Below are 27,877 nucleotides of genomic sequence, written 5' to 3'. Positions count from 1 at the left end.
GTAATGAAGAAGAGGACTGTGTCCCGGCTGATCACAACAGGAAATAAAACAACAGCGTTTGAGCACCCGACAGGCAAACCCGGGAATGATTCTGTAGGAGGAGGAATGCAGCAACAACCTGAAAGAAAATCAATCTTTTGGCTGCTGTGTCTCTTTATAGTATTATCTGAGACACAAAATCAATGGGTAAGTAGCTTTATCTATCTGCTGTTTTTTTGTGTCGTGGTGTCAGAAGTTCTGATAGACATCAAGCGAAGTTAGCATAGCAACTGGCTCAACTTGATCTGTCATTTTTGTAGCTATTTGTCGTTATGGACCCATCTTACTAGTAACCACACAACTCTTGTCTTTTTGTGTTTCTTGAGCTGGACAATGCGTTTAAAAACGGCGACTGGAAAACAGGACTAACTCATAACAGACCGCAGTTCAACCGTGTGCTTGAAATTGGGTCAAACATTTGCCCTCGCTTGCTCTCAGAACTCTTTTGAGAATGTTTATTTGTGAGACTTGTGCTACTGAATCACAGGAATCTTTCCGATTTAGACCGAACCTCTATATAACTCTTTATTTTACAAAGTCATCTAACATTATTTTACCCCACAACAAAGCTGGTCATAGAATTCCTATCTAGAACATTGAGTTCTAACTCGGGGAAAACGAGGCTGTCTAAATTCAGAGCAAAATCGTATTTCGAAATTCTCCCACCGTCACTGTCACGCGAGTACCGCCCTCGAAATAACTGCTAATAGGAATCATTGAAAAGCTTTCGAGAGGGCTGTCAAAATGAATCACTCTACCATAGATCGCCCGTGCCTGGCGTCCTTGCGTAGGCTGCGTCAGCGCGATGAAATATGGTATAACCACCGGCCTCGTTTATTCGCAACTTTGAACGGACAATCTTTTGAGTTATGTGAATTTTATTGATATTCAACTAGAACTGTGGAGTTTTACGTCTCATAAATGGCATACATAGTTTTGACTTAATAAGTACACTCAGTTAACATCGATATATTTATACATGTTTTAATCTGTGGCCAAAAACTTAGGTAAGCACAGCTGCCCGCTCTTCATAATATTGTACTTATTTAATTTAGTTAGCTACATCTACCATTCCCAACATGCTCACTACTTGACTCATTAATGTCTACGGACATACTTTGTAATTGTAGTTTATGGTAAATTGTACTTAGATTTCTGACCTATGAGTCAGAGCAGGGTGGGGTTCACCCCGATTTTCACGTTCTTCTTAAAGCGAGGGGAAGCGATGATTAAGACTCCGTATAGAAGCGATGTTGCGAAATATTTTGCATTTCATTTTACATTCTGGAGCGCCCCCCCCCCCCCCCCGAATATTTTGCATTTCGTTTTACATCATGCCCCAACCCCCCCCCCCCCCCCCCCCCACACACACACACACACACACACAAACACGCGAAGAGTGCTCTTCTCTGTTGTGGTTCGTTAGGAAGACTGGCTGGTATTTGATACATGTGGATGTAAACAGTACTAAACTCCAAATGTCGTTTCAATGCAGCATCTGCTCAGAAACAGAGAATGAAGCTCAGCCTAAGATCATCAGTTTGTGCAGTCATTCTCTGACCCTCTGGTGACACGTTTATTATCCCGATCGGTATCTGTTCTGCTCAGCAGCTTGTATGCTTCTGCAGACATCCATTCATGCCTCCTTTCAGGATGTTTCCTGGTGTGCAGCATCTTCAGGCCACAACTGTCCTTCTCAGATGATACTTAACTGAATCCGATTCAGTCACTGAGGGATTCAGTGCGTGTGTGCAGAAAAAAGACAGCCATAAGATAGGCTGAAGAAACTCTTACAGACAGTTAAGAAGAGGGGAAAAAACCAATCACTGACACAAGCATCTCTTCCTTCAGTTTCCTGTATATGGTGCTTTTGGCATAGATCTGAGTGGTCACGTGGTTTGACTCAGATCAGGCAGAATGTTTTACTTCGTTTGCGTGGTCTTTGTTGTTGATGAGTCAGGGTAAAAACTGAGAGCTTGATCTTGAATCATGTGGTCTTGTGTGAGTTTGACCTCAGCTCTGTTGTGGTACTGCTCATGTGCTCACAGACTTGCTGCCACTATTGAAACTGCTGGATGTGCAGTAATCTCCTGTGTCTTGTCAGTGTGCATTCACTGTGACGATTATTGGTAATATCTAATTAAAACGTGAATATGGCAACATTAAGGTTGACACTATGGACGTAAAACATTGATTAGTGGATGTGCTGTTGTCACTTAGTATAGTTTTATGTTTAACAGCTTTTCAGTTTGAACTTCATAACCAGGTTAGTAGTCTTGTGAAGGAGTCTGTTTCTTGTGGCTTGTCAAATAAGTGTTTTATCAATGTTTGCAGATTCCAGTCACAAGACCAAATGGCATCTCGAGAACTATGGAATGAAAAGGTCTCAAGTGTCATGCTGTGATCGCGGACCTTTGACCTTCTGTACTGATCACAAAAACATATGAATCTTATGTCCTAACTGACACACGCTTTGTCAACTGGAATCAGTAATGGCTATTGTTATTTGCGTGTCCCCTAATGTCAGTTTGGTGATGTTCCCGCCTCAGGAGATGTCAGTTCGTCAGTTATTCTTGTTTTTTGACGCGTATGAACCTGTAGCAAGCCAAGTGAAACACGGACATAAGCACGCTGTGACATGTTGACCGCAAGACCCCTGTAACAGAATCTCTAAAATGGCTGAAAAGTTATTTAGAATAAAATGCATAGGTTGTAGCAACTTTTTAATGGTAAGTCAATACAGTGAAAGGTTTTAAGTCACTGAAAGGAAAGATCATTTAAGGAGTACTCTTCCACTATAAAATGCTAAAAATCTTAAATCTAAATTCATACATTAATAAAGTTGTTAGAATCATATGAAAGGAAGATTCAGTTGAATGTTTTGAAACTCTGATTTATACTTGGAATCAGTCTTGCACTTACTGTATAAAATGAGTATAAAATGTCAAGTATATAATCAGTGGTTAGCTAACGGTGCCAAAGGATAACATGTTTTAAATGATCCTTTCAAAGGGCTACAGTTTCACTTCTCCAGCATAAGGTGTGGATGCCCGTTGAGGGAAATGGTTACAGTTTCTCTTGGAATAAAACCACATCAGGCTTGAGTGTGGCATTAAAAGGAAGAAGTTGACCACCGTATTTGAATAATGAGAACTGAGAATACGTATTATGCTGCTGGGTTAAAGGTGAGCTGTTGGTTGCTTTGGCTGCTTTTGTGGAGCTGACAGAAGAGAACAGACAGTCATTGCACAGAGTTTCTTTCTTCACCCCAAACGTACAGAAATCTAAGGAAGTCTGATGGAGGCTTTTTGCAGACATTGGCTGACTACTTAACAAAACCACATGATTAAATCAAGTGTCTAGTGTAAACAGCTCTCCTATTTAGGAAACGGTTTCTTCTCCCTGTGGCTTCATGATGCATTTTTACTAAAACACATGATTCAGGGGTTTTTTCAGGGTTATTATTTTGTGTTATTTACTGTTTTCACCCTGGTGACTTAGAAAGCACAAAAGGATGAATGTCCAAGCTCTGTTTGAATTGACTACCTCCCCTAACCTTAACTCAGCTTCAGATATCAAGCCTCCTTTTTTCTCAATCTTTTTTTTTCATACAAATAAAGTCTGTCTGTCTATCTATATGGTCTATCTGTTCTTTTTGGGGTTTTTTTAACAAGCAGTAAGTTTCAACTCCCAAACCTTTTCATTCAAAAAGCATGTACTATAAAACAAGCTCATTTGAAATGTGATGTGTCTAGTTTGCAGTGTAGCTGATGTGGGGAAGCTGTTCTGTCCCTCTGAGCCAGGTCTGTGTGTGTTTCCAGGTCCAAGCACAGCATTGTGTGTGGTATGGAGAATGTGGGGAGTCGGTGCTGGTCCCTGGGAAAAGGTATAACTGTAACTACACGGGTCCTCCCATCCCTCTACCGGAGGAAGGTCATGACCTGCTACTGGTGAGAACAAACTCTCCTTTGTGGAAATCTAGCGTCTCGGTCACTTGATGTTGATCTCCAACACCTGGTTTGATTTTGTGGTTGTCCTTTAGTTTTGGTCAGTGTTTTTTGAATGGCGTTATTCAGATCAGATGGATGAAATTAGAATTTTCCCGAAAGTTCCAGGCATATAGTCATATTAAATTAAAAAGCCTTCCCCACTCTTATGTAATTTGCATCCCTCGTGCAGGGGGTAGCCCAGCTGGCCCTCAGCATCTTGTTGGTATTATACTGTGCCATGATTTGACCAATCTTGGTTTGTTTGGGTTATTTGTGCTAGATAGTTTAATCCGTTCCATTGAAAATGGTTTTAAATAGATCTGTGAAGATTAGTTAATGAATCAGGCCTGATTAATCATCAAGATTATGATCCACAACTCAGACTTCATATGTATGTGTGTATGTGTGTATGTGTGTATGTGTGTATGTGTGTATGTGTGTATATGTGTATATGTGTATGTGTGTATAGGAGCTGTGTCCAGGCTTTGACTATGGGAACAGGAGCCTGTGTTGTGATGTTCAGCAGTTGCAGACCCTCAAAAATAGTCTTCAGTTACCTCTTCAGTTCTTATCCAGGTGCCGGTCCAAACACCACACACACACACACACACACACACACACACACACACACACACACACACACAGACGCAGCCTTTTGTTTTTGCTCCCAGAGGGCTTTTCAGTGGAGCACTTTTTTTTACCCTTGTTTGCTTTAAGTAATGATGGTTTATACTCTGTAGGCTTAACCTTTAACCTTTCTGGTTTATTCAATTCAACATTCTGCCTTCTTGCTTTTTACTGTACCCTACTGTCTGTATGAGATATATTTGAACCCCTGTTTCACTCAACTTAAATAGTGGCATGGTAAAACATTTTTGTCTTGTAATTATTTACTTTTAATGATGTTTATTAGAAGTCAGAGACTCATTTTTTGATTACTGTTTGAACGTGTAATGAACTCACATGATGCTGTCATCCACAGCGGCATTCTGGGAGTCTGCCTAAGTCTTAAAAATGTCAGTTATTTTGCTCATGGCGGAAGTTTGTTTCAGTTGAGAAAGAGGAGGCCTATTGTAAACTGTTCATGTGTCGTCAGACTGTTAAAATGACTCTGGTGTGGTTATTTGACCTTGTCTGTTTAAACTTAGTATCACCCATTCCAACAGCATCGTTTGTTGTCTTGTGCCTGGAGACAGAAACGACATTGTTTCACACTCACTGTCACAGGCAAAAAAGCAGACAGTTCACAAGACTTTGGTGCTGTAATGTTTCTAACTTCCCCTACTTTCTGTACCTTTTCCTTTGGTTTTTTTTTTCCCTTTTTGTCCAGGTGTCCAGCATGCTTCTACAACCTCATGAGCCTGTTCTGTGAGCTGACTTGTAGTCCCAGGCAAAGCCAGTTCCTCAACCCCACAGATTTTTCCCCAGACCCAGCTCACAACAAGAGCAATGTCAAAGAGCTCAGTTACTACATCAGCAACAGGTTCGCTAACGGTGAGTCTTTAAGTGCCGTCTCCCTCTCTGTTCAAACTGCCGTGCTGAGGAATGGGAAAGTCAGACGGTGCTCCTGGGAGGCGCAGAAAGGAAGAGCCACGCGGTCAGACTTCAGGACACGGATGTGGGAACGTCCCCCCCCCCCCCCCCCCCCTCCCCCGGGGCAGGTGGAGGGGGCCTTGCAGCTTTGGTTAAACAGGAACAGAGATGTTTAGCTAGCACCTGACATGTCTATACATAGACTGTGAGCAGTGAGAGGGTGATGCTAAAGGTCAAAACCAGAACACTTTCACTTAGTTTTAGTAAAAACACAAAAATGAATGGCTCTTCTTTTTTAGTGTATGCATGTGTGTGTGTGTTTCGGGGGGGGCTGTGAATGAGCTGAAAGTTTATTATTAAAGCTAAACATATGTAAAAGAACAATTCAAAACCTTTGACAGATGATTAAAAACTCATCATGGGTGACTGCACGCATGTCACTTAATTTGCACATCTCATCTTGTTATCTTCCTTTTTTTTAATTTTTTTTTTATTTGGCAGCCATGTACAATGCCTGCAAGGATGTACAGGCTCCATCCAGCAATGTCAAAGCCTTGTCTTTGCTGTGTGGGCGGGACGCCAGCGAATGCACACCCACCAACTGGATCCAGTATATGTTCGACCCCAACAATGGACAGGCACCATTTGCTATTGATCCCGTTTTCACAGGTACAAACACACACACACACACACACGCACACACAGAAAGAGAGCGGGCACACCACAACACTTTGTTGCTCTGTCAGTGATGTCCAAACACACCAGAAACCTTTGGACTTTTCTGCATTATCAAATCCTCAGAACTGTTCTCTGAATTGGGGGTTGTACATAGGCTGAATGAAGGTCAGAAGGGATAATCTATAACCAGTAGTTGTTGGTAAATTTTCTCTTTTAATGGACATTACACAAAGTCATTCTTTCTGGGGGTTTTTTGTCCCTCACTGATGTACACATTCATTGTGGGTGGATACATGATACAGAATACAGGAAATGAATGAAGCAAAAAGCCCCCAAACAAAACTGAAAACAGTTGTAAAACCACATCAACAAAACTCACCATAGCAACAGCACAGACGTTCATGAGAAGTGATGTAGTTATGGTTCGTTTTTTTCCTAACCCTTAAGTCATTTTCTAAACACACATATGATGTTAGAATGCTCGGTTTTCCCAGTGTGATTTCAACCGTACTGGTTTCTTAACCTTCTTTTAAGGTGGAAGTTAGATTCTCCATATTTAATATTAAAGCCTTTGACATGCTTTGAGGATTTCTGTAAGAAGTTTTGCTTGTTGCAGGTTTTTTTTTTATCCCTCATTGGCCAGTTAGGATCGTTAGAGTAATGCATGTACATGACTATGCTTTGGTAACTCTCCTCTGTGTCTGTCAGACGTGCCTGTGTCTGAGAAGACCCCCATGGATAACCAGACGTACGGCTGTACAGAGGCTCTTGAGGATGGGTCTGGACCCTGCTCCTGTCAGGACTGCAGTCAAGCCTGTGGGCCCAAACCTGTGGCCCCGCCCGTCCCTCCACCCTGGACCATCCTGGGCCAGGACGCCATGGTCGTCATCATGTGGCTGTCCTACGTGGCCTTCCTCTTCCTCTTCATCGGCACCATTCTTGGAACCTGGTGCTACAGGCAAGGAAGCCAAAAATAAAACGACCTCTCAGTTCTCATATTCAGCGTTAATGTGCACTCAGGAAGTCCTCAATGCTTGTAAAGAAAAAGTTCTCATTCTTTATGTGATGAAGTGGGACTGCTAATCTGCTCTGGCATTGCGTGTGTGGTTACAATGAGTGAAGCAAGTAAAGACTTCTTGTCACTTAGACACGAAAGATTAATATAAGATAGGCTTGCTGAAAATAAACATATGAAAGAGGAACAAGAGAGGATGTTCATTTTTAGTGAGTCTCACATGAGTGATACTGACTTCTGCTTTTTTCTTTCTTTTTTTTTTCTCTCCCTCTTAGAAAGAGAAGGATCATGTCTGAATATGGCCCCATACAAGACAGCAACCTTCCACATTCAATCAACAATGACCCAGTTGACCCAGGTACTTTACCATCCATGTTTAGTTAACAGTGACACCATTGACCCAAGAACTGCACCATCTAGACTCAATCAACAGTGACACCATAGCCCCCGGAACTTTACCATCCACACTCAATTAAGAGAGACACCATAGACCCAGCAACTTTAGCATCCACACTCAGTTAAGAGAGACACAATAGACCCAGGAACTTTGCTATCCACCTTCAGTTAAGAGGGACACCTTAGACCCAGGAACCTTGCTATCCACCTTCAGTTAAGAGGGACACCTTAGACCCAGGAACCTTGCTATCCACATTCAGTTAAGAGGGACACCATATGCCCAGGAACTTTGCCATCCACATTCAGTTAAGAGGGACACCATAGATTCAGGAACTTTGCCCCCTCTGCTCCCTACACAGATAAAGCTGTTTTCTCCACACGTGTGCTTCTTTTACAGTACTTTTGAACGCACATTTGGGGAAACAGATTGCAGTTGGAGAATGTACAAACCACTTTACTGGTTTTGGTTGTTTTGCTTGGCTGGTCGCTAAGTTGTGCTTTCAAGCTTAACTTGTGATTTTAGTTCTGCTATCAGGAAACTAGATATATAGGATATTGTAGGATGTCATATGTCAGCAAAGTGCTTGTATACCTGTATTTCTCTGGATGTTAGTCTTGTTTTAATTTTACAGTCAGATGGTCAAAATGGTTATGCAAAACTTTCACTTCTTTTTATTTAATTACACTAGCAACTGAGCAATTGGGTGCAATTTGGACCTCTCAAATAATCTGTGGTTTCTAGATTAAACTCACTTCCAAGGTATAAATATATTTTGACTTGGTAGCTGGTACACAGATTATTTTCCAAGTGATTGGTGTCTTTGGTGCACACAGAGAGTCAGTTTACATCCATACCACTGGGTTTTGTCATTTCATTTACTCTCACTAAGCAGTCAGAATGGCACAATTCCTCCCCTTAAGCGAAAAAAACCCACTCGCGTTCCTTTTCCACAGCTCACGCCACGTGCTGCGAGACTGTCGGCGAGCGTTTCGAGAGCGCCCTCCGTCAGCTATTCAGCCACTGGGGCTCTCTGTGCGTGCGCCATCCGCTGCCCGTGATCCTGTCCAGTCTGGTTTTGGTGGCCAGCTGTTCGGCGGGTCTGGTCTACATGCAGGTGACCACGGACCCGGTGCAACTGTGGTCCTCCCCCTCCAGCCAGGCCCGGCAGGAGAAGGACTACTTTGATAGCCACTTTGGGCCGTTCTACCGTACTGAACAACTCATCATCACCACTGTCAATGGGTCCTGGGACACCTTCCAGCCGAACATGGGGCCTGACGTGCCCTTTGGACCCCCTTTGGCCAAAGACATTCTCCACCAGGTGGTTTTTAGGCAAAGCAGTGGTCAGAGTGGATTTTGCCATGTGAATTGAAGGGCTTAGATATAAATCTTTGCTTGACAGCAACAACTGAGGTTTGAGTTCCAGTGAAACGGCCCTTTGCAGTAGTTAAAGAAGTGGTCTTGACCAGACATCCTTACGGTGAAAAGTTGCTAGCTGGGTTTAAAGAAAAAGAGGAAACGCCCATACATTGAACCTTGGAATTGATCAATTTTGACTTGGCATAAGGCTTGAACATATCAAACCTGAAAACATGTATTTTAGACCATAGATACATAGGAACATTAACATATACCAATATACCATATACCAATTCTTGTTGGCTAAAATTCTTGTTGGCTAGTTTGTCTCAGAGCCAAAAAATACCTTTTAAAGCAAAACAATATAAAGTCTGTAAAGACACAAAGTTAAGATCTATCAAGAGTTTGCTGTATATTACGTGGAGAAGAGGTCTGATTGGCATGTCTTCTTGTTTTCATACTGACGACCACTCTGTTGTTCAGGTGTTGGATCTGCAGACCGACATTGAGAATCTGGAGGCCAAGTATGACGGGCAGACGGTGAAACTGAAGGACATCTGTTTGGCTCCTCTGGCACCTTATAATGACAACTGTACCATACTGAGCGTGCTCAACTACTACCAGAACAGCCACCAGGTTCTCGACCACATCATCCAAGATGAGTTCTTGGTCTATGCAGACTACCACAGTCACTTCCTCTACTGTGTGAGGTGAGCAATACATAATATACAAACAACATCATATGCTTCTTTCATTCTGTAGGTCATCTGGACTGAATTTCCATTATGCTGTGGTGGCATTTTTTTTTCTTAATTTTTACTTATTCAAAATTGGAAAGGGAGCCGTTTTTAAGTGGGTTTCTGTTACTAGACTGACTCAGTTTTTTTCCTTAATCTTTACATTTTCTTTTTTTTGGTTAAGATTATGTATTGTGAAAACATAATCTGTAGATTACACTTGAATTGCTGTTCCCACGTGTATTGTTCCCAGTGTCTGATTACATGTAAAGCGTTTTTTTTTTTTTTGCACCTTGATTGTTGAGTTAACAAAGAACAGATAGGTTTAGAATCGGCGTTTTCTTTTCCTCTTGCTTTATCAGACCTGTTTGCATTAGCTTGTTTCCACAGTCAGTGTGTTCTTTTCAAACTCTTATCTGCGTCTTTGTCCTAGTGCCCCGGCATCACTGAACGACACAGGCCCCTTACATGACCCCTGTCTGGGCACCTATGGAGGGCCAATCTTTCCCTGGTTGGTTCTCGGGGGCTACGACGGTCAGTGAAAAACCGCACCGCCTGAAACCTTTTCTGATTATGTCAAAGTTGAACGATGAACTTAGAGCTTTCTTTCATACCTGAGGCATTTGAACATTGGCCAGCTTAACCGCAGTTTTCTGGGGGGTTTTTTCCCCCAGTGGTTTCCTTTGTGTGTTTTTGTCTTTTTTTTTGTCTTCCGTGTTTGCTTACAGGAATTGTCATCTCTCGTCCACAGGCACAAACTACAACAACGCCACAGCGCTCGTTATCACTTTCCCTGTCAACAACTACCTGAATGACACAGAGAAAATAGGCAAGGCTCTGGCCTGGGAGAAAGAGTGAGTGAACCATGTTTTCCCTTTCCCTCAACTCGTATAACTCTCCCTCTATCATGCCCATAAGCATGTCCCTGTTGGTGCTATATCGTGTATCGTTTCACCATGTCGACCCCCCCCCCCCCTTAACATACATGCCTGCCCCTTTTTTGCATGAGACTAAATTCATTGATCGTGGGGACACTTCCTGTAGAGAAACTGTAATGTTCTGACATCATGCTGTCTGAATAATGGTACATTCCAGAATGAGTTTGTGGTCTTGCATTGGTTCGGCATTTTGTAAATGCCAGTTTATCAAACCCATTCTAGGTGGTTGTATAGTCATTTGATAGTCTGCTGCATGTACTCAATATTACAGTTGTTTTACATTATATGTGGTGACCCACACCTGTCTTCTCATCGGTGTTTCAGGTTCATCAGCTTTGTGAAGAACTACAGTAATCCAAACATCACTATATCCTTCAGCGCCGAGCGAAGCATCGAGGATGAGATCGACCGCGAGAGCAACAGCGACATTGCTACCATTGTCATCAGTTACATCATCATGTTCGTCTACATCTCCCTGGCCCTGGGACACATCCACAGCTTCCGGAGAATTCTGGTGAGTGCCTTGTGCTCTCCAGGGCTCCTGGAGACAGACCACGCTGCACATTTTGGATCTGTCCCTGCACATGGTTATCAGGGTTTTCAGAGCTGGTTAGCAGAGACGTGAGTAACCAAGGCAGGTGTGTGAGAACAGGGAGAGAGTCAACATGAGCACAGCTGTGAGCGTCCGTAACCACAACTGGTGAGCTGCTGCTTTAAAAGATTTTTCTTTTTTTCCCCCTCGACGAGGTACCTTTTGGACCTGTGGTTGTCACAGCTGTGGCTAGGTGTTTTTTTTTTTTTATTGAAAATATTTGGTGTAGAGGCTGAGACATGGCCTCAAGCCTTCCTTCAGGTGCTTTTAGTGAATGTGTAGACTGTCTGGCTTTGGTCAGTGTGTAGACTAGCTGTCTTTGGTCAGTGTGTAGACTGGCTGTCTTTGGTGAATGTGTAGACTGTCTGTCTTTGGTCAGTGTGTAGACTGTCTGTCTTTGGTCAGTGTGTAGACTGTCTGTCTTTGGTCAGTGTGTAGACTGGCTGTCTTTGGTCAGTGTGTAGGGCGGCTGTCTTTGGTCAGTGTGTAGACTGTCTGTCTTTGGTCAGTGTGTAGACTGGCTGTCTTTGGTGAATGTGTAGACTGGCTGTCTTTGGTCAGTGTGTAGACTGGCTGTCTTTGGTCAGTGTGTAGACTGGCTGTCTTTGGTCAGTGTGTAGACTGGCTGTCTTTGGTCAGTGTATGGGATGGCTGTCTTTGGTCAGTGTGTAGAGCGGCTGTCTTTGGTCAGTGTGTAGACTGGCTGTCTTTGGTCAGTGTGTAGAGCGGCTGTCTTTGGTCAGTGTGTAGACTGTCTGTCTTTGGTCAGTGTGTAGACTGGCTGTCTTTGGTGAATGTGTAGACTGGCTGTCTTTGGTCAGTGTGTAGAGCGGCTGTCTTTGGTGAATGTGTAGACTGGCTGTCTTTGGTCAGTGTGTAGACTGTCTGTCTTTGTTCAGTGTATGGGATGGCTGTCTTTGGTCAGTGTGTAGGGTGGCTGTCTTTGGTGAATGTGTAGACTGTCTGTCTTTGGTCAGTGTGTAGGGTGGCTGTCTTTGGTGAATGTGTAGACTGTCTGTCTTTGGTCAGTGTGTAGAGCGGCTGTCTTCGGTGAATGTGTAGACTGGCTGTCTTTGGTCAGTGTGTAGACTGGCTGTCTTTGGTGAATGTGTAGACTGGCTGTCTTTGGTTAGTGTGTAGACTGGCTGTCTTTGGTGAATGTGTAGACTGGCTGTCTTTGGTCAGTGTGTAGACTGGCTGTCTTTGGTCAGTGTGTAGACTGGCTGTCTTTGGTCAGTGTGTAGAGCGGCTGTCTTTGGTCAGTGTGTAGACTGGCTGTCTTTGGTCAGTGTGTAGACTGTCTGTCTTTGGTGAATGTGTAGACTGGCTGTCTTTGGTGAATGTGTAGACTGGCTGTCTTTGGTGAATGTGTAGACTGGCTGTCTTTGGTCAGTGTGTAGACTGGCTGTCTTTGGTCAGTGTGTAGACTGGCTGTCTTTGGTCAGTGTGTAGAGCGGCTGTCTTTGGTCAGTGTGTAGACTGGCTGTCTTTGGTCAGTGTATGGGATGGCTGTCTTTGGTCAGTGTGTAGAGCGGCTGTCTTTGGTCAGTGTGTAGACTGTCTGTCTTTGGTCAGTGTATGGGATGGCTGTCTTTGGTCAGTGTGTAGGGTGGCTGTCTTTGGTGAATGTGTAGACTGTCTGTCTTTGGTGAATGTGTAGACTGGCTGTCTTTGGTCAGTGTGTAGGGTGGCTGTCTTTGGTGAATGTGTAGACTGGCTGTCTTTGGTTAGTGTGTAGACTGGCTGTCTTTGGTGAATGTGTAGACTGGCTGTCTTTGGTCAGTGTGTAGACTGGCTGTCTTTGGTCAGTGTGTAGACTGGCTGTCTTTGGTCAGTGTGTAGAGCGGCTGTCTTTGGTCAGTGTGTAGACTGGCTGTCTTTGGTCAGTGTATGGGATGGCTGTCTTTGGTCAGTGTGTAGAGCGGCTGTCTTTGGTCAGTGTGTAGACTGTCTGTCTTTGGTGAATGTGTAGACTGGCTGTCTTTGGTCAGTGTGTAGACTGGCTGTCTTTGGTCAGTGTGTAGACTGGCTGTCTTTGGTCAGTGTGTAGAGCGGCTGTCTTTGGTCAGTGTGTAGACTGGCTGTCTTTGGTCAGTGTATGGGATGGCTGTCTTTGGTCAGTGTGTAGACTGGCTGTCTTTGGTCAGTGTGTAGACTGTCTGTCTTTGGTCAATGTGTAGGGTGGCCGTCTTTGGTCAGTGTGTAGGCTGTCTGTCTTTGGTCAGTGTGTAGGGTGGCTGTCTTTGGTCGGTGTGTGGGGTGGCCGTCTTTGGTCGGTGTGTAGACTGGCTGTCTTTGGTCAGTGTGTAGACTGGCTGTCTTTGGTCAGTGTGTAGACTGGCTGTCTTTGGTCAGTGTGTAGAGCGGCTGTCTTTGGTCAGTGTGTAGAGCGGCTGTCTTTGGTCAGTGTGTAGACTGGCTGTCTTTGGTCAGTGTGTAGACTGGCTGTCTTTGGTCAGTGTGTAGAGCGGCTGTCTTTGGTCAGTGTATGGGATGGCCATCTCAGGACTGGGAATGGAGTAAAGGTGATTTTTGTGGGTTTGTGTGTTTGACGGGGTGTAGGTGGACTCTAAGGTGTCTCTGGGCATCGCGGGCATTCTCATCGTCCTGAGCTCGGTGGCATGTTCTCTTGGCATCTTCAGCTACGCTGGTGTACCCCTCACCCTCATCGTCATCGAGGTCATCCCCTTCCTTGTCCTGGCCGTGGGCGTGGACAACATCTTCATCATCGTGCAGACTTATCAGGTCAGTGCGTATCCACACAGAGACACACGTGTGTGCGCGCGCACACACACACACACACACACACACACACACACACACACAGTGCTGCAGAGTGTTTGCATGGAACAAAACACAATTCGAACAGGATATTAATGTTTAAACACATATGAACATTCAGATATCAGCAAGAGATCAACAATATATTGTCTTTTCAAATAGCGCTTCTTATTTAAACTCATTTTTGACAGCATTTTATACCCCCCTGTCTGTTAATATTCCACTTTTAACCAGATTGGCCAAGATAGGGGCTTTTGATGTAGACCCGTCATCAAATGAGCATTTCTAGCATGAACTTCTGTTTACCATGTCAGTATTTATAGGCCTAAACCTACAAAAATATTAAGTTTCTTCTTCTCTAGACCAGATAATTACTTTTAATCACCATGTAAAAGTGCCACCAAGTGGCTGACTTGAGTAAGGCAGTTTTATAGTTCACCGGTGTGACAGAGTACAAATCCCAATCAAACCACACAGGACCAGGCAAACTTTAGTGGGTGTGGCAGTCGTTGTTCCTCTCTCACTCTCACTGCTTTGCAGTGGTCCCTAATTTGCAAGGGCTTGTCACATGAGTAGCACTCTCTTATGATGCATTGTTATGCTGTTGGGGGATGCTTAGCAACAGGTTTGGCCGTGGTTTTACAACTGTCAATGGAAACATGACTAAACTGAGGTAACTGGCCAAACTGAGGTACGAAGAGGCTTAGACTTCCTACATCTCCTGGGTGAGGGGAGAAGAAATGGCAGAAATATATAATGTAGCGTATTTGTACAATATCAGTAGAAGAATTAAACTTCCACCGGAGTTCCCACAACACTTAACTACCTACACATGCACTTGTACGTGTGAGTGTTACTGAAACTTTGTTGTGGTTCTGGCTTTGATTGTGAGTCTTTTGTTACCTCATCAGAGGGACGTGCGCATGCCTCAGGAAGAGCTCCACCAGCAGATTGGCCGTATCCTTGGAGACGTGGCCCCCAGCATGTTTCTTTCCTCCTTCTCTGAGACTGTGGCCTTCTTTCTGGGTAAGGGCTTTAGACAGGGCCATGTCCTGTATGACAGCATATTTTCCCACGAGGGTTTTATTTTGGATTTGCCATGCTTACTGACTTAAGTAGGAAAAAACGTTCATTCAGCACTTTATTCAGGAAACCAGAAATTAAAAAAAAGACACACACACACACACACACACACCCCCTTTGCGGGTGTGATGCCTGCTGCTATTGTGGCCATGTGGCTGTTGTTTTGCTTCTGTAAAACCTGATCATTTGACCTGGGTCACTGATATCTCACAAAAAACAGGCTCAGAACTGTCAAGGAAAAAAAAATCAGCTGCTGATATTACAGACATCAGCTGTGTGTCTTATGCAAAGCCAGCAAAATGAAAACGAAGTTTAGCTTTCACATGCGCGCACGCACACACACACACACACACACACACACACACTTTCAGTCAGTCACAAAGATGGAGCGTTTGCACAGTGTGCTTTGCTGTCAGTTCACATCTGTGTACAGACTCTCTGGTTTCTTACAGTAGGGTTTGCCTGTCTTGCTCTCTCCGGTATGCTGAGAATGTCTTCAGACTTTCTTTTCTTTGCTCTCTCTGGCGCTCTTTCTCCACCTTACCAGGTGCGCTGTCCAACATGCCCGCTGTGAGGACGTTCTCTCTCTTCGCCGGCCTGGCCGTTTTTATCGACTTCCTGCTACAAGTCAGCTGCTTCGTCTCACTGCTGGGTCTGGACGTAAAGAGGCAAGAGGTGAGGAGGCCAGAGGAGGCCAGAGGAGGGGGAGGAAGAGAAAATGGGAAGAAGGAAGGAAATGAGGGAGTGATGTTATTGCGATGATTATTTTCTTCCAAATTGTAACCCAGCACTACAGTAACCCAGCCAGAAAAGTGTCATGACCTTTAATTCTTGTATAGGAGTAAACTCGAGTTTTTGTTTTTTGGTTTTTTTTTTGGGGTGGGGGGGGTTAAGTTTGGCTGCGCTGGCTTTTCAAGGCTAGCCTGGACTTTTCTGCACTGATACACTCATTGACTTTTCTGTCTAAAGGCTTTCCTGCTTGTTTTAACGAGTCCAGAACTTCCTTCAATCAGAAATGGGCATAAGTACTTTTAGAACTGTATATAGAACTGGAGTAAATATTTTTAAGCAGCAAATGTACCCAAAAAGTCGTACTGATATTGGGAGGTGTGTTCACCTTTAAGAGGACTGGAGCAATCTGTCAGTGCTGTGATGAGGAACAGATGAACATTTGCACAGTCCTGTCAAGACCTCATCTCCTGACATGGATTTCATTATGAAAAGACAACATCCCTCTAAAAACCCTATTTAGACCAGAGGGTTGTTTCAGAAAGATTGATAACTTTGGACTGGTCTAAATCATTAGTGTGTAGGGCCTCACTGATTTCTTTCCTTTAGAGCAACCGTTTGGACATCCTCTGCTGTGTGAAACTGTCTGAGGGCCAAGAGGAGAAGACAGATGGATTGCTATTCCGTTTCTTCAAGAAGGTCTACGCGCCCTTTGTTCTGACAGACTGGATGCGCCCTCTGGTGGTAGGTCTAGGGTTGTCTGTGTCATTATCGTTCATTCATTTGAATCATAGAACTTCAGACCCCACGAGTTTCTCACGCCAACCTGCTCCAAGGGTAGCCTTCTATTTGATGGTCTTCCTGCACTGGGTAGCCACACTTTTGGCAGAGGAGTGTGCCCCGTGAATCCAGTTACAGCTGTGTGCTATATTACAGAGATGATGGAACTGATTAAAACATTTCTCTGTTCTGTCTGCCTTCAGGTGGCTGTGTTTGTGGGTATCCTTTCCTTCAGCATAGCAGTAACTAATAAAGTTGAGATCGGACTGGACCAGACGCTCTCCATGCCTGATGTAAGTCTAGTTTTCAAATGCAGACTCTCTTTGAATATTTATCCTCTCTTTTTCATTTTTTTGCCCCAAAATATTTTGTACTGATGTGAAAACCACCTCTGAAATATGGGTAAAGCTGATATTTGGGTAAAGTAACCATGGTAAAGTTAACCGTGGGTAAAGAATCATCTCCAGTGTTAGCGATCAACTCAAACAGAACAGACAAAAAGTTCTGCATTTAACATCTAGAGAACTCGGAGAATGTGAGGGTAGGCTAGTGTTGGATTTTCTTGTGATTTTACAAGTAAACGAACCGGAGCAAAAGCGCGCTTGGAGAAAAGCTTTATTTGGTGGTGGTGGAACCCGGCAGCAAGTCAGCTTGCGCCGCAGCTTAACTCAGAGAACTGTTACCGTGATCAGCCTTTTATACCATGAAGCAAACAGAGAATAGGTGTACAACGTTGCTTGATGCAAACCAGAATCTAGGTGTTAATGCTAAATTCCCCTTTTGTTTGTGATGGCTGCCATTGGCCCATTACCGGTTGTATTCTGCCTTTATCAATTGCTATTGGCTCCAACAGTAATGCGGCGCCAAAGGTGTGAAGCTTTCTTTGCATCTATGGTAATAAGACCATCAGGTTAAACAGTTCTCCTATCATGAACCATGTCTGTTCAGATGTCACTATAATCTTACACTAGTTATTAGGGGTGTGCAAAAATATAATTTATCAATTAATTAAGTGTTTTTTAAGATTCATCCGATTCGATATCGATCTGTAAAATTTATGAATTGATATTCTAGGCTAAAATGCATTTTTTTCCTCAGTTTTCTAGGTTCATTTCTGCAATGGTTAAACATAGCCAGAGAATTAAATAGAAGGGCTCTGTTGCTTTCTCATTTAACTTTTAACGTTTAACGACCTGCGGACGCATAGAGGAAAACCTATATATTACACACATACCAGAGTTGACGCTAGAGTTTTTTTTGATGGCCAATATGGCCATTAATATTCCAGAATTTGGGCCATATAGAACAACTACCGGACATATGTTTTAAATAGCCATATAATAGCCTACTTTAAACAGCAGTAAAACACAAACAGTATGGTCAGTAGGCGATTTGTAGGGGGATGAGGGAGGATGCCATCCCCCTTGTTAGCAAAATGACCAAAATGCATCTGCCTACTTGCTATGATCATTCATTAGAAGTAGTCAGCACAAATGAACTCTTTTCAACTCTTTGCAAACTTTGCGAACTGAACATATAGGATACAACAATAAAATAAAACAAATAGCCTTGCTGTTGTTAATTAAATAAAGACATTAGCCTACATTAAATGTATGTTTCTTTGCATTCCTGGCCTGTCAAATTAAATAACTTGAAAATAGGCTAAATAAAGAAGCAATTACGTCTAAAATAAAATAATAGGCTGGTTGGTCCAAATTCTGAATTCCCGCTTGCCAAGGGATGTCTGGTTTGACATTCCGGATTCGTGCTAATATGCGGAGTTGAGCTGAAGCACAGGGCTGTTGCTATGGAGTGTGTGGGGCGTGCTATAGGCTTTTGATCTCACACAATGCTTAGTCACATGACCAAACACTCAGTGAATCTCTCTTTGTCGTAACAGCGGAGGCAAAACCAACCTTTTTGTATAATATAAGTTTATATTTGAGTTGTTGTTCATATTTAAGTTTAATTACGAACTCTAATTGATGTTTTGGCACATATCTGTAAATTAAAGTCCTTGTGAAACATGACATGTGACTTTTAGACTTGCCCATTTTTATTCTCAGCTATTCTTTTCAGTCAGAAGTCTAAAGCTTTGAAAGAGACAGCTTGGTTTTGCTTTTAAGGAACCATACCCATGTGTTCCTCAAATAAAAAGATTTTGGTAACCAAGCCCTTGGCCTTTAGCAGTTTTCACAATTTGTTTCCAGTGACTCTGCATTTGTAAATTTGTGTTCCCTTTAGAGCTTTTTAACATCTCTCCAAATAGGGAAAGCTGCTCTATAGTATTTCATATCTCATTCCTATCGAATCGGAATGGAATCAGACTGAATGGAAATCGTTAGCTTGTGAATCGTAATTGAATCAAATCGAATCGGAGCATCTGTGCCAGTACCCTGCCCTAGTAGTTATTTGTAAATGTGTGTTAAAAAACTAAGTAAATAAATATTGAAGACCTATCTACAGAAGGAAACATGTCTTTTGATAATTGTCAGCAGAACCGAGGAAAGGAAGCAGTTGTGAAGATAAAATGGTGATGATTCCAGTTCCACCCTTGCTCCAGCTAATAGCTTGACATGTCCCTTTCTTTCTCTCTATGTGCGGTGTAGGATTCGTATGTGCTGGACTATTTCCGGAACATGAGTAAGTACCTGCACACGGGGGCTCCTGTCTACTTTGTGGTGGAGGACGGCCACGATTACCGGACCCTGGAGGGACAGAACGCTGTGTGTGGAGGGGTGGGCTGTAACAATGACTCTCTGGTCCAGCAAGTCTACTCAGCATCTCTCATCAGTGACTAGTGAGTTCCCCTACAACCCACACCCTGTAAATGCTCCTCTAAGGTCTAAACTCACACTCCTTATGAACTTTGTTCTAACTGAGGTTAGAGGTATAAAGCAGGCCTGTTATGTCTAGGTTCTCGTGCCAGGGTAGTGGGGTAAGGGAGCTGGGGATACCTTACCCTAGGAGCTAATGGGTACTAAATGCCTTACTGTAGCAGTCAGAGGATGGGCAGGGATGTTAGAAACAGCAACTGTTTGGTACATTGTTCTGTTTCCCAGTGCTGCATAACATTGAGATACTGCCATGATGACCATAATGGTTGACATGTGATAATGGTGTGTGTCTGTACTAAAACATGGCGACCACTGCACAGTTAACCCTGTTGGATTTCTGCTTTTAACGTTTCGTAGACAAAGCATCGCCTCCTGCTTTAAACCAAATCACATCTCTTGGTTGTTCAGTGTGTCTGGACCTATAGTAGAAAAAAAAACCCCCACTAGGCGTGATCATTGTTTTGGGTCAGAAATATGAAATCTAATAACCTACACAATACAATAGTAGCATAGAAGTGTATATATATATTGCCTGTGTACCCAACTGACTCTAATGATATATGATTTGTGATTGCAGCACTAGGATTGCTTTTACGCCCTCCTCTTGGCTAGATGATTACTTTGACTGGGTGAAACCTCAGTCTACCTGCTGCAGATATTACAACACTACCGGAGCATTCTGCAACGCCTCAGGTAAACCATTAGCTACTGAGTCAATACCACACGCTGAGGTCTGCTGAGAGGGGTCGTGCCTGCCGTGAGAGATTTGTTAGTCACTGCATGTGCACGCTGTTTGATGGTTTCAGACACCAACACATTCAGTTAAGCCATCAAAATGCCTTAGGGGCATCTTATTCTATCATGTTATTAATCATGTGCCGTGCTGCGTTTTTATTTCCTAACAGGGTATGTGAGTAAACAACTCAAATGTGTAGTTCTGCTCTTTATAAACTGAGTGTGAGGGTATATATTTTTTTTTAAAGAAGGCCCATGGAGAAATATTTTTATTACCATTGTCTGAGCGATGGAAATTCATTCATTCTCTCTCGCTCTCCTTTTCTCTCCCTCTGTGTGTGTGTGTGTGTGTGTGTTTGTTTGTTGGTTTGTTTGTTTATTTGTTTTATCTTTTTCCAATAGTGGTGGACAAGTCCTGCATTCACTGCAGACCCATGACGGCCAGTGGGAAGAAGAGACCGACTGGAGAGGACTTCATGAAGTTCCTGCCCATGTTCCTTATGGATAATCCCAACCCCAAATGTGGGAAAGGGTGTGTGTGAAAAAACACTGCCTGTCCTACAAGAACAATGTTGCTTCACTTAGAGAAACCACACGCTGTCACCATGTTGTAAAATACTGTCAAATACTTCCCACAGCCAAACACATTTTTAAGAAATGCATTGAACTAATTATGTATTTGTGTGCTTAACTGAAGATGTAAAAGGAATCGCATTGTCCTGTAGTTTGTTTGTGTTTGGACTGTAGTGGTAAACAGCCCTTATGTTGTTTTTGATTTATCTTCACTTGCCCTTTCATGTTTTGTTGACGGCTGCGCATTCATGTTCAACAAAATATAGTCAAGTGATCTGGCCAACCAAATACATGATTTTGATCAGGTGGCTTATCATCTACTGCATGTTCGGATACTCACTTAATATATGCTGAACACAGATGAACTATGTGTGGCAAGCACACAATATGCGCTGAACAGGCAACCATTGAACTTTATGTAGTGATGGCATATAGCGTGAGAAAATAAGCCTTACCGTATCGTGTGAAGGTTCACTCGTGTGAAGTGACTGACGCAAAGAGTTTCTCTTCTCCTCTAGTGGTCACGCTGCCTATAGCACTGCGGTGGACCTCAAAGGGAACGTCACGGACGTGGGAGCTACGTACTTCATGACTTACCACACCATCCTGCAGAGCTCGGCAGACTTCATAGACGCCATGAAGATGGCTAGAGAGCTCGCAGACAACATCACGCACTCTATGGAACTGGAGGGGAAAGGCTATAAAGTCTTCCCCTACAGGTAAAGTCACTGACCATAGACCCCCCCCACACCCCCATGCACCGACGCTTTTTCTTAGGGATGGTTTTTTTTCTCGTCAGTGGTGGCTACCAAAGAAGAATGGTTCTTCAGCGTGAACCTCCTGTCGCAGTTTGTGGGAGATGCATTCTTTTTTTTCTAATTAGATTCAGTGGATTCACAGGTTCTGTTTCTACCTTCGTGCTTTCTCATAAAAACACGTTTAAAGTTTGCTTTCAGTTTATCTTTGTTGCGGAGTGGTAGTAATTCGTGAAGCACGTATGTGTTAAGGATGTAAGACAAACGTGTCACCAGTTCTACAAATAACTCAGTGGCACATCCAGATAATCTGACAGGACAGAGTCATGACCTCTTTACACAACAAGACTTCGGTCAGAAAACTTACCGATTAACTTGACCGACCTTTTTTTTTTTTTTTTTTTTTTTTTTTTAAGAACGTTTGATATTTTGCCTTTTTTATTTCCCCTGTATGTTTAGTTAGCAGAACTATAGGGCAAAGTTCAGGTTGTGAACTCTACGGGTTTGTCCGGACCAGCCCAGCTACATGCAGGGTTATAAACCCTGTCAGAACATGCTGTTAACATGGACGCAAACCAAAAAAACAAACAGTCACGGCCTCTGTCACAGTCAGCTTCTCAGAGGAACCACACTTTACAAGGTCGTAAAAAGTTTTTAAGTGAAATTGGATTTAGATTCCCATTTGTCATGAGCTAGCTGTTTTGAATATTTCATGAAAAAAAAAAAAAATTAAACAGGTTTCAGTTTTGAAATACCAACAAGCAACACATTTCAGCTCCCAGTTGGGAAACTGATCGTGACTACTACAGGAAAGGTTTTACCATGATGTGAAGTACAGAAAGTATATAAAAAGTACAGTAAAAGACAGTAAAAGTGCAATACAGCAAAAATACAATAAAAAGTGCCTAGAAGAGTTATGTGACTAAGAGTTATAAAACTATGGTGGGTGGTGCAAAAATAATGTAGTAAAGTCACCAAGTGCAGTTCAGTGATAATAATAGCATCGTAAATGGTGACAATAAGATGGTAATGGCAAAAAATTCTTTTCTGTTTGTAGTGTTTTTCCTCACTCATCCAGTAGCTTCACAAAACATTCTCTCTTTCTCTCTCTCTCTGTGTGTGTGTGTGTGTGTGTGTGTACAGCGTGTTCTACGTTTTCTATGAGCAGTACCTCACCATTGCCCATGACACGGCCTTTAACCTTGGTGTGTCCTTGGCGGCCATCTTTGTGGTGTCGACGATTCTGCTGGGTTTTGAGCTGTGGTCAGCCATACTGGTGTGTCTTACCATCGCTATGATCCTGGTCAACATGTTCGGGGTGATGTGGATCTGGGGCATTAGCCTCAATGCCGTATCACTGGTCAACCTGGTCATGGTGAGGAACACGCACACATACTACTACTATTATTATTATTATCATTATCATTATTACTATTGTTGTTGTTGTTATCCTTACTAATGTGGAAGTGCTTCAGACAGAGTGGGTGAATGAATTTGTCCTCTGAATGTGGTTGTTGGTGAGTGGAAAACCCGGAGAGAGACCCCTGCTGTGAATAGAGTGTCTGTCCATTATATCTGGGGGCTTTTTTGTTGTTGTTGTTGTTGTTGTTGAAAATACAGTTATTACATGTGAATTCAAAATCCAAGTTTTATGGTTAGAGTGGCTTAGGCCTTGAGGTCTGGCTGTGAATTGGCTTCTCCCAGTTGGCTGCAGTAATACTAAGCCAGGAGTCAGTGTGAATGACCCTGTAGATCCTTAGACAGTGTTTCTGACTTAATCCTGTTTTATAGTCCCCTGGACTCTCATAGTGCAGTAATACTGATGGTGAAGGCATCTCAGCCTGACAGTTCCTTTTATTTAGGTTTGTTTTTTACCTGCAGAGGGGTTTGGTTCTGTTGTTGGCGAGTGAAGTCAGCAAATGAGTGTGAGAGAGAGTTTCTTAAAGCTCATTGGTCCCTGTGTGGACTGAGCAGAGTGTGAGGGGGGCACCTGCTGACATCTGGAGTGTTTGTGTTTCAGAGCTGTGGTATATCAGTGGAGTTCTGCAGTCATATTGTGCGGGCTTTCTCCATCAGCACCAAGAGCACTCGGGTGGAGCGCGCTCAGGATGCGCTGGCTCACATGGGCAGCTCGGTAAGTGACGTCACATCACATCAATCAGCCACACCGCAACCACTGATTGTTAATGCTACTTTAGCACATTGAGTGACTTGTTTTGCATTACAGAAGAAAGTCGATTGCTTGGGTTAGGAGTTGTACTGGTTGGAATGAAGTGGTGTGCTGGAGATGATTCTGCCCCAGATGAAAATTTCAATTATCTTAAAGCCTATGAGCCATCTGGCAGTTAGCTAGTCTCTTGTTGTTGTTGTTGTTGTTGTTTTCTTTCTTTCTTTCTTTTTTTTTTTAATCCTTACAGAAGTGTTTTGAAGCATCAGTTAAAGCTACACAGATCTTTAAAATATATGTAGTTCTCTCCACTGAGAGGGTCTCTTGTGGATGTGTGTATGAATTTCAAGCAATCTCCCAATCCAAATGGTAGCATCATACTTTCCCAGCAGTTGATGTCTTCTCTCTTTAACTCAATAGCACCTGTCTTTTCTCAGGTGTTCAGTGGCATTACTCTGACCAAATTTGGAGGGATCCTCATCCTGGCTCTTTCCAAGTCCCAGATATTTCAGATCTTTTACTTCCGCATGTATCTGGCCATAGTGCTGCTGGGAGCCGCCCATGGCCTCATCTTCCTGCCTGTACTGCTCAGTTATGCAGGTAATGTTTTACACACCTGCACCTGCCCCCCCCTCACATCCCTGCCTGCTGCCCACTCACAGTATGTCTGCTCTCATAATCACATACACAGACTTTTTACATTGGATTGGCAGGGGGGAAAAAGATAGCTGATTGACTGATCTTAGTTTAACTCATACTAAGAGGTGTGTATTTTCTGACTGGTCTAAGTACAAATACCAGGTGTAAGTGCCAGGCAAATAAAACATAGTTTAATTTTTTTTTTTAAATAAGTACATAAAATTGTTATTTGTTGTAGCACTTATATGTTACATAATGGCAATTATTTGAAAAGCTAGGGGCAGTATTTGAGGTTTTTTTTTGTTGTTTGTTTTCTTCAAGTAACAACAGAGATCTGACTGCTGTCAAGGAATTGGTATTCCTGAACGACTGCCCTCAGACTAATCTGTGCCTGTATGTGTGTGTTTGTGTGTGTGTTTTGTTCCCTAACAACAGGTCCGTCTGTAAATAAAGCTAAAGTAGCAGCCGCCCATGAACGGTTCGTCGGCACGGAGAGAGAGCGCTTGCTCAAGTTCTAACTGCTACCCATGTCAGCCGAGCATGAAAGCGCCAAGAACTGTGAGGGGTGTGGTGACAGATTCTTTAAGCGATGAATGACGCACACACTCACACACACACACACACACACACACACACACACACTAACACACCCCAACAGAGAAACAAAACTCAGGAGACCTTGTTGGGGGAGCTTATGGCCTTTTCTGCCCCCCCCCTTCCAAATATGGGCATTTAAGCGGTAACACCCCCCCCCCCTCCCTCGGTCGCCCCAAACGCTGCTGAACAGAACTGGACCGTTTCCTTAAACAGCACAATAAACATGAAGACAAGACCTGCTGACATCTACTAGTACGCAGACATAGTCTCATTATTCCCTTCAGCTAACTGGAATGCATCTGGATGGTTGTCTGTGGTATGAAAGCAACAATGGGACTGAACCTGAAGCATTTTTGTGCTGATTCGAGATTTGTGAATAACAAATGTGTGACTAATCTTTTTTGTTTTGTTTTTGTTTTGTTTTTTTTATTTATTTGAGTTAACTATTTTGTTAGTTTCTTACATGAGGGGAAAAGTGGATGCATTATATGGTGGTAACTGCAGAAGGATCATGCAAAAATGAAGTAAATTTTGTAACTGAAAAACCTTAATATGTTAAGCGGTTGCTGTCACCAAGAACATTCCCTTTCAAAACCGATACCTCAAGTGACACCCTCCGTCATCGAATCCACTGCACGCATTAGAGCACAATGCACACGCACACACACACACACACACGTAAGATTAGTGAACCCATTTTTGGGTTATGGATATGATTTCTGATCATTTCTGATCATCCTGTGGAAAACCAGGCAGCTTTTAGCCTGCATAGAGAAAATATGATGTGCAATTCGATCACATTGTTACACACTACCTACCCCCCCAACCACAGACACACACACACATACACACGCACACACACACACACCCTGGTGCTGTTTAACTGCAGTTTTAAGTGGAGTAAATATGAACATTTGAGAGGAAGATGTCATAGGTGTCAGAATCAGGACTTGTGTGTAAAAGCTCCTTTTGTTTTTTTCTCCCTTGTGTTCTGTGCAAGTGGTTTTAACTTGCTCATCTTGTGTAAAACCTCAGCCCACCCAGCAGCCCTGAATCTTTATCAGTTGGAGGACAATGATGTCATCGAGGCTGTTAAATAACCTTGCCTGTGAGTTGATTTGATATTTAGCCTCATTCAGATCAGCTCATACTCTGGCTCTCAATGCGGTGGATATTTTGCTTGACAGTTATAAATGACCTCTAAAAACGAAAGCGACCTCTTTCAAAAGCATCTTCATTTATATGTGGAGATAGGGAGAAGTAACATTCCTTTAAGTGAAAAAGGGCAAAACATGACACATTCTCATATACACTGGTGAAAGCTCTTTCGCAGGTGACGGTAGTAAACTTACACAGAAATTCATCAACAAACTGAAGTGGGTTACCTCAGGCATTTTATGGCTCAGACATTGCAGTTACTAATAAGTGGTGTGTCTTAGCTAGAACAGTAGTGTCTGTGCTTACGATGTTCCTCACTAGCTGAATGTAGTAAAATGCTGCAGACAGGGTTAACTGGCAGTTTTGAGCATTAAAATAAACGTTCGAGGTGAGATGTGAGAACAGTTAGTGTTTCATTTTCACCACTGAAATATCACATCTGGACTTTCGAACATTGTCAAACCGCTCACCTGTGCATTCTGTGGCAAATAATCTAATCCTAGATTTGTATGATTTTTGAAATAAAAGAACTAAAAATTTGTATATGCGGTTGAAATACTCTTTTGTGTTTTCTTTCTCAAAAGTAACTCACACTCCACCTGGCCACCATCCTTTCCCAAACACAAACACACACTGAACGCCATCAGACTGTGTGTACAATAACTACACTTCAGTATGCGGTTATCTGTTCATACCATCTATCAGCGAATAAAATTTTATTTATTTATTTAAAGGTTGTTAAGGTGCTTGGAGATGCAGTCACGAGTAGTCTTCGTGACTATTGGAGTTTCTTTAATCGACCTTTGCTGTGTTTAAAGGAGAGGCTAGTGAACACCCATCCAACACTGATTACTTACAGACGCTATGGGAGAGAAACTAAATACGTACTTCGATATTTCCCTTTATCATATGTCCCGTAAAACCTGTTATAACACAGCACTCTTCCTCAAACGGCTGATGACTGAATGCAACTTGATAAAACATTTACATGGTGCACCACAACGATCGTTTGACTCCTAGGTTTTCCACTCTCAGCCCTGTGGACATATTTGACCACCTGTTTTCAGAGTCTCGTGACAAAAATAACAAACCCGAGTCAAGGAGTCAAGGGCTTGGTCACTAATAGTCAAGCTGAATGAACCACTTTGATTCTGGTTTGGAGAGGAGAATTTATGTTCCAATGACATGACTATAGATTAAGAAAAAAAAAAACTTCACCACTGTGCCTGGGAACATAACAGAAATGATTGCGTTCTGCAATCTCAAACAATTTAAAATACTGTCTTTGACAATGGACTTTAGTGGTTTCTGCAGAAATGCTTTTACATCAAGATATTGTACGGATTTTAATGGGCAGATCGCCAGCTAAATCGGAGGCGCAGTCTCTGATAATAAATCTACCACTAGATGGCAGTAGGTAGCCTATTATTGGAACGCTAATATGTTGTGATGGGCAGTGATTGTGTTGTCTATACTGGGGTGCATTGACCTACTTTTCATTGCTGTGTGAAGATAACAAGCCCATGATTAAATACCAGGTGGTCCTGTTATTGGATATGTCGACAAACTGTCAGAAAGAATCCACAGTACTTTAATCAGCAAATATTCTTATTCATATTTCTGTGGTCATACTCCAGATTCTAATGACATTTTCTGTGATTTCACTATATAATTCATACAATTCATATAATTCATAAAATTTTACAGCCATGCTTACAAAAAAGCAACAAATTACATTACAGCATACGTTATTTTATACAACACAT

The 27,877-nt window shown here is 42.8% G+C and overlaps 1 protein-coding gene across 1 annotated transcript; it reads left to right on the top strand.

Annotated features, from left to right (window-relative positions):
- The first annotated feature begins 7 nt into the window (after positions 1-7).
- npc1 (Niemann-Pick disease, type C1) lies at positions 8-26,646 on the top strand. Its single transcript, XM_030773112.1, has 25 exons — positions 8-186; positions 3,861-3,989; positions 4,498-4,604; positions 5,359-5,522; positions 6,063-6,230; positions 6,948-7,197; positions 7,530-7,612; positions 8,605-8,972; positions 9,494-9,720; positions 10,181-10,281; positions 10,499-10,601; positions 11,010-11,199; positions 13,840-14,022; positions 14,970-15,084; positions 15,689-15,816; positions 16,480-16,614; positions 16,854-16,943; positions 19,260-19,450; positions 20,065-20,180; positions 20,625-20,754; positions 21,314-21,514; positions 22,694-22,925; positions 23,571-23,684; positions 24,155-24,317; positions 24,792-26,646. The coding sequence occupies exons 1-25, from the start codon at positions 106-108 to the stop codon at positions 24,872-24,874; spliced, it is 3,852 nt and encodes a 1,283-aa protein (XP_030628972.1). The 5' UTR covers positions 8-105; the 3' UTR covers positions 24,875-26,646.
- The last annotated feature ends 1,231 nt before the right edge of the window (positions 26,647-27,877 follow it).

The sequence above is a fragment of the Chanos chanos genome, chromosome 5 (assembly GCF_902362185.1).
Source record: "Chanos chanos chromosome 5, fChaCha1.1, whole genome shotgun sequence".
Taxonomy (NCBI): Eukaryota; Metazoa; Chordata; class Actinopteri; order Gonorynchiformes; family Chanidae; genus Chanos; species Chanos chanos.
This window is presented reverse-complemented; position numbering and strand designations above follow the sequence as displayed.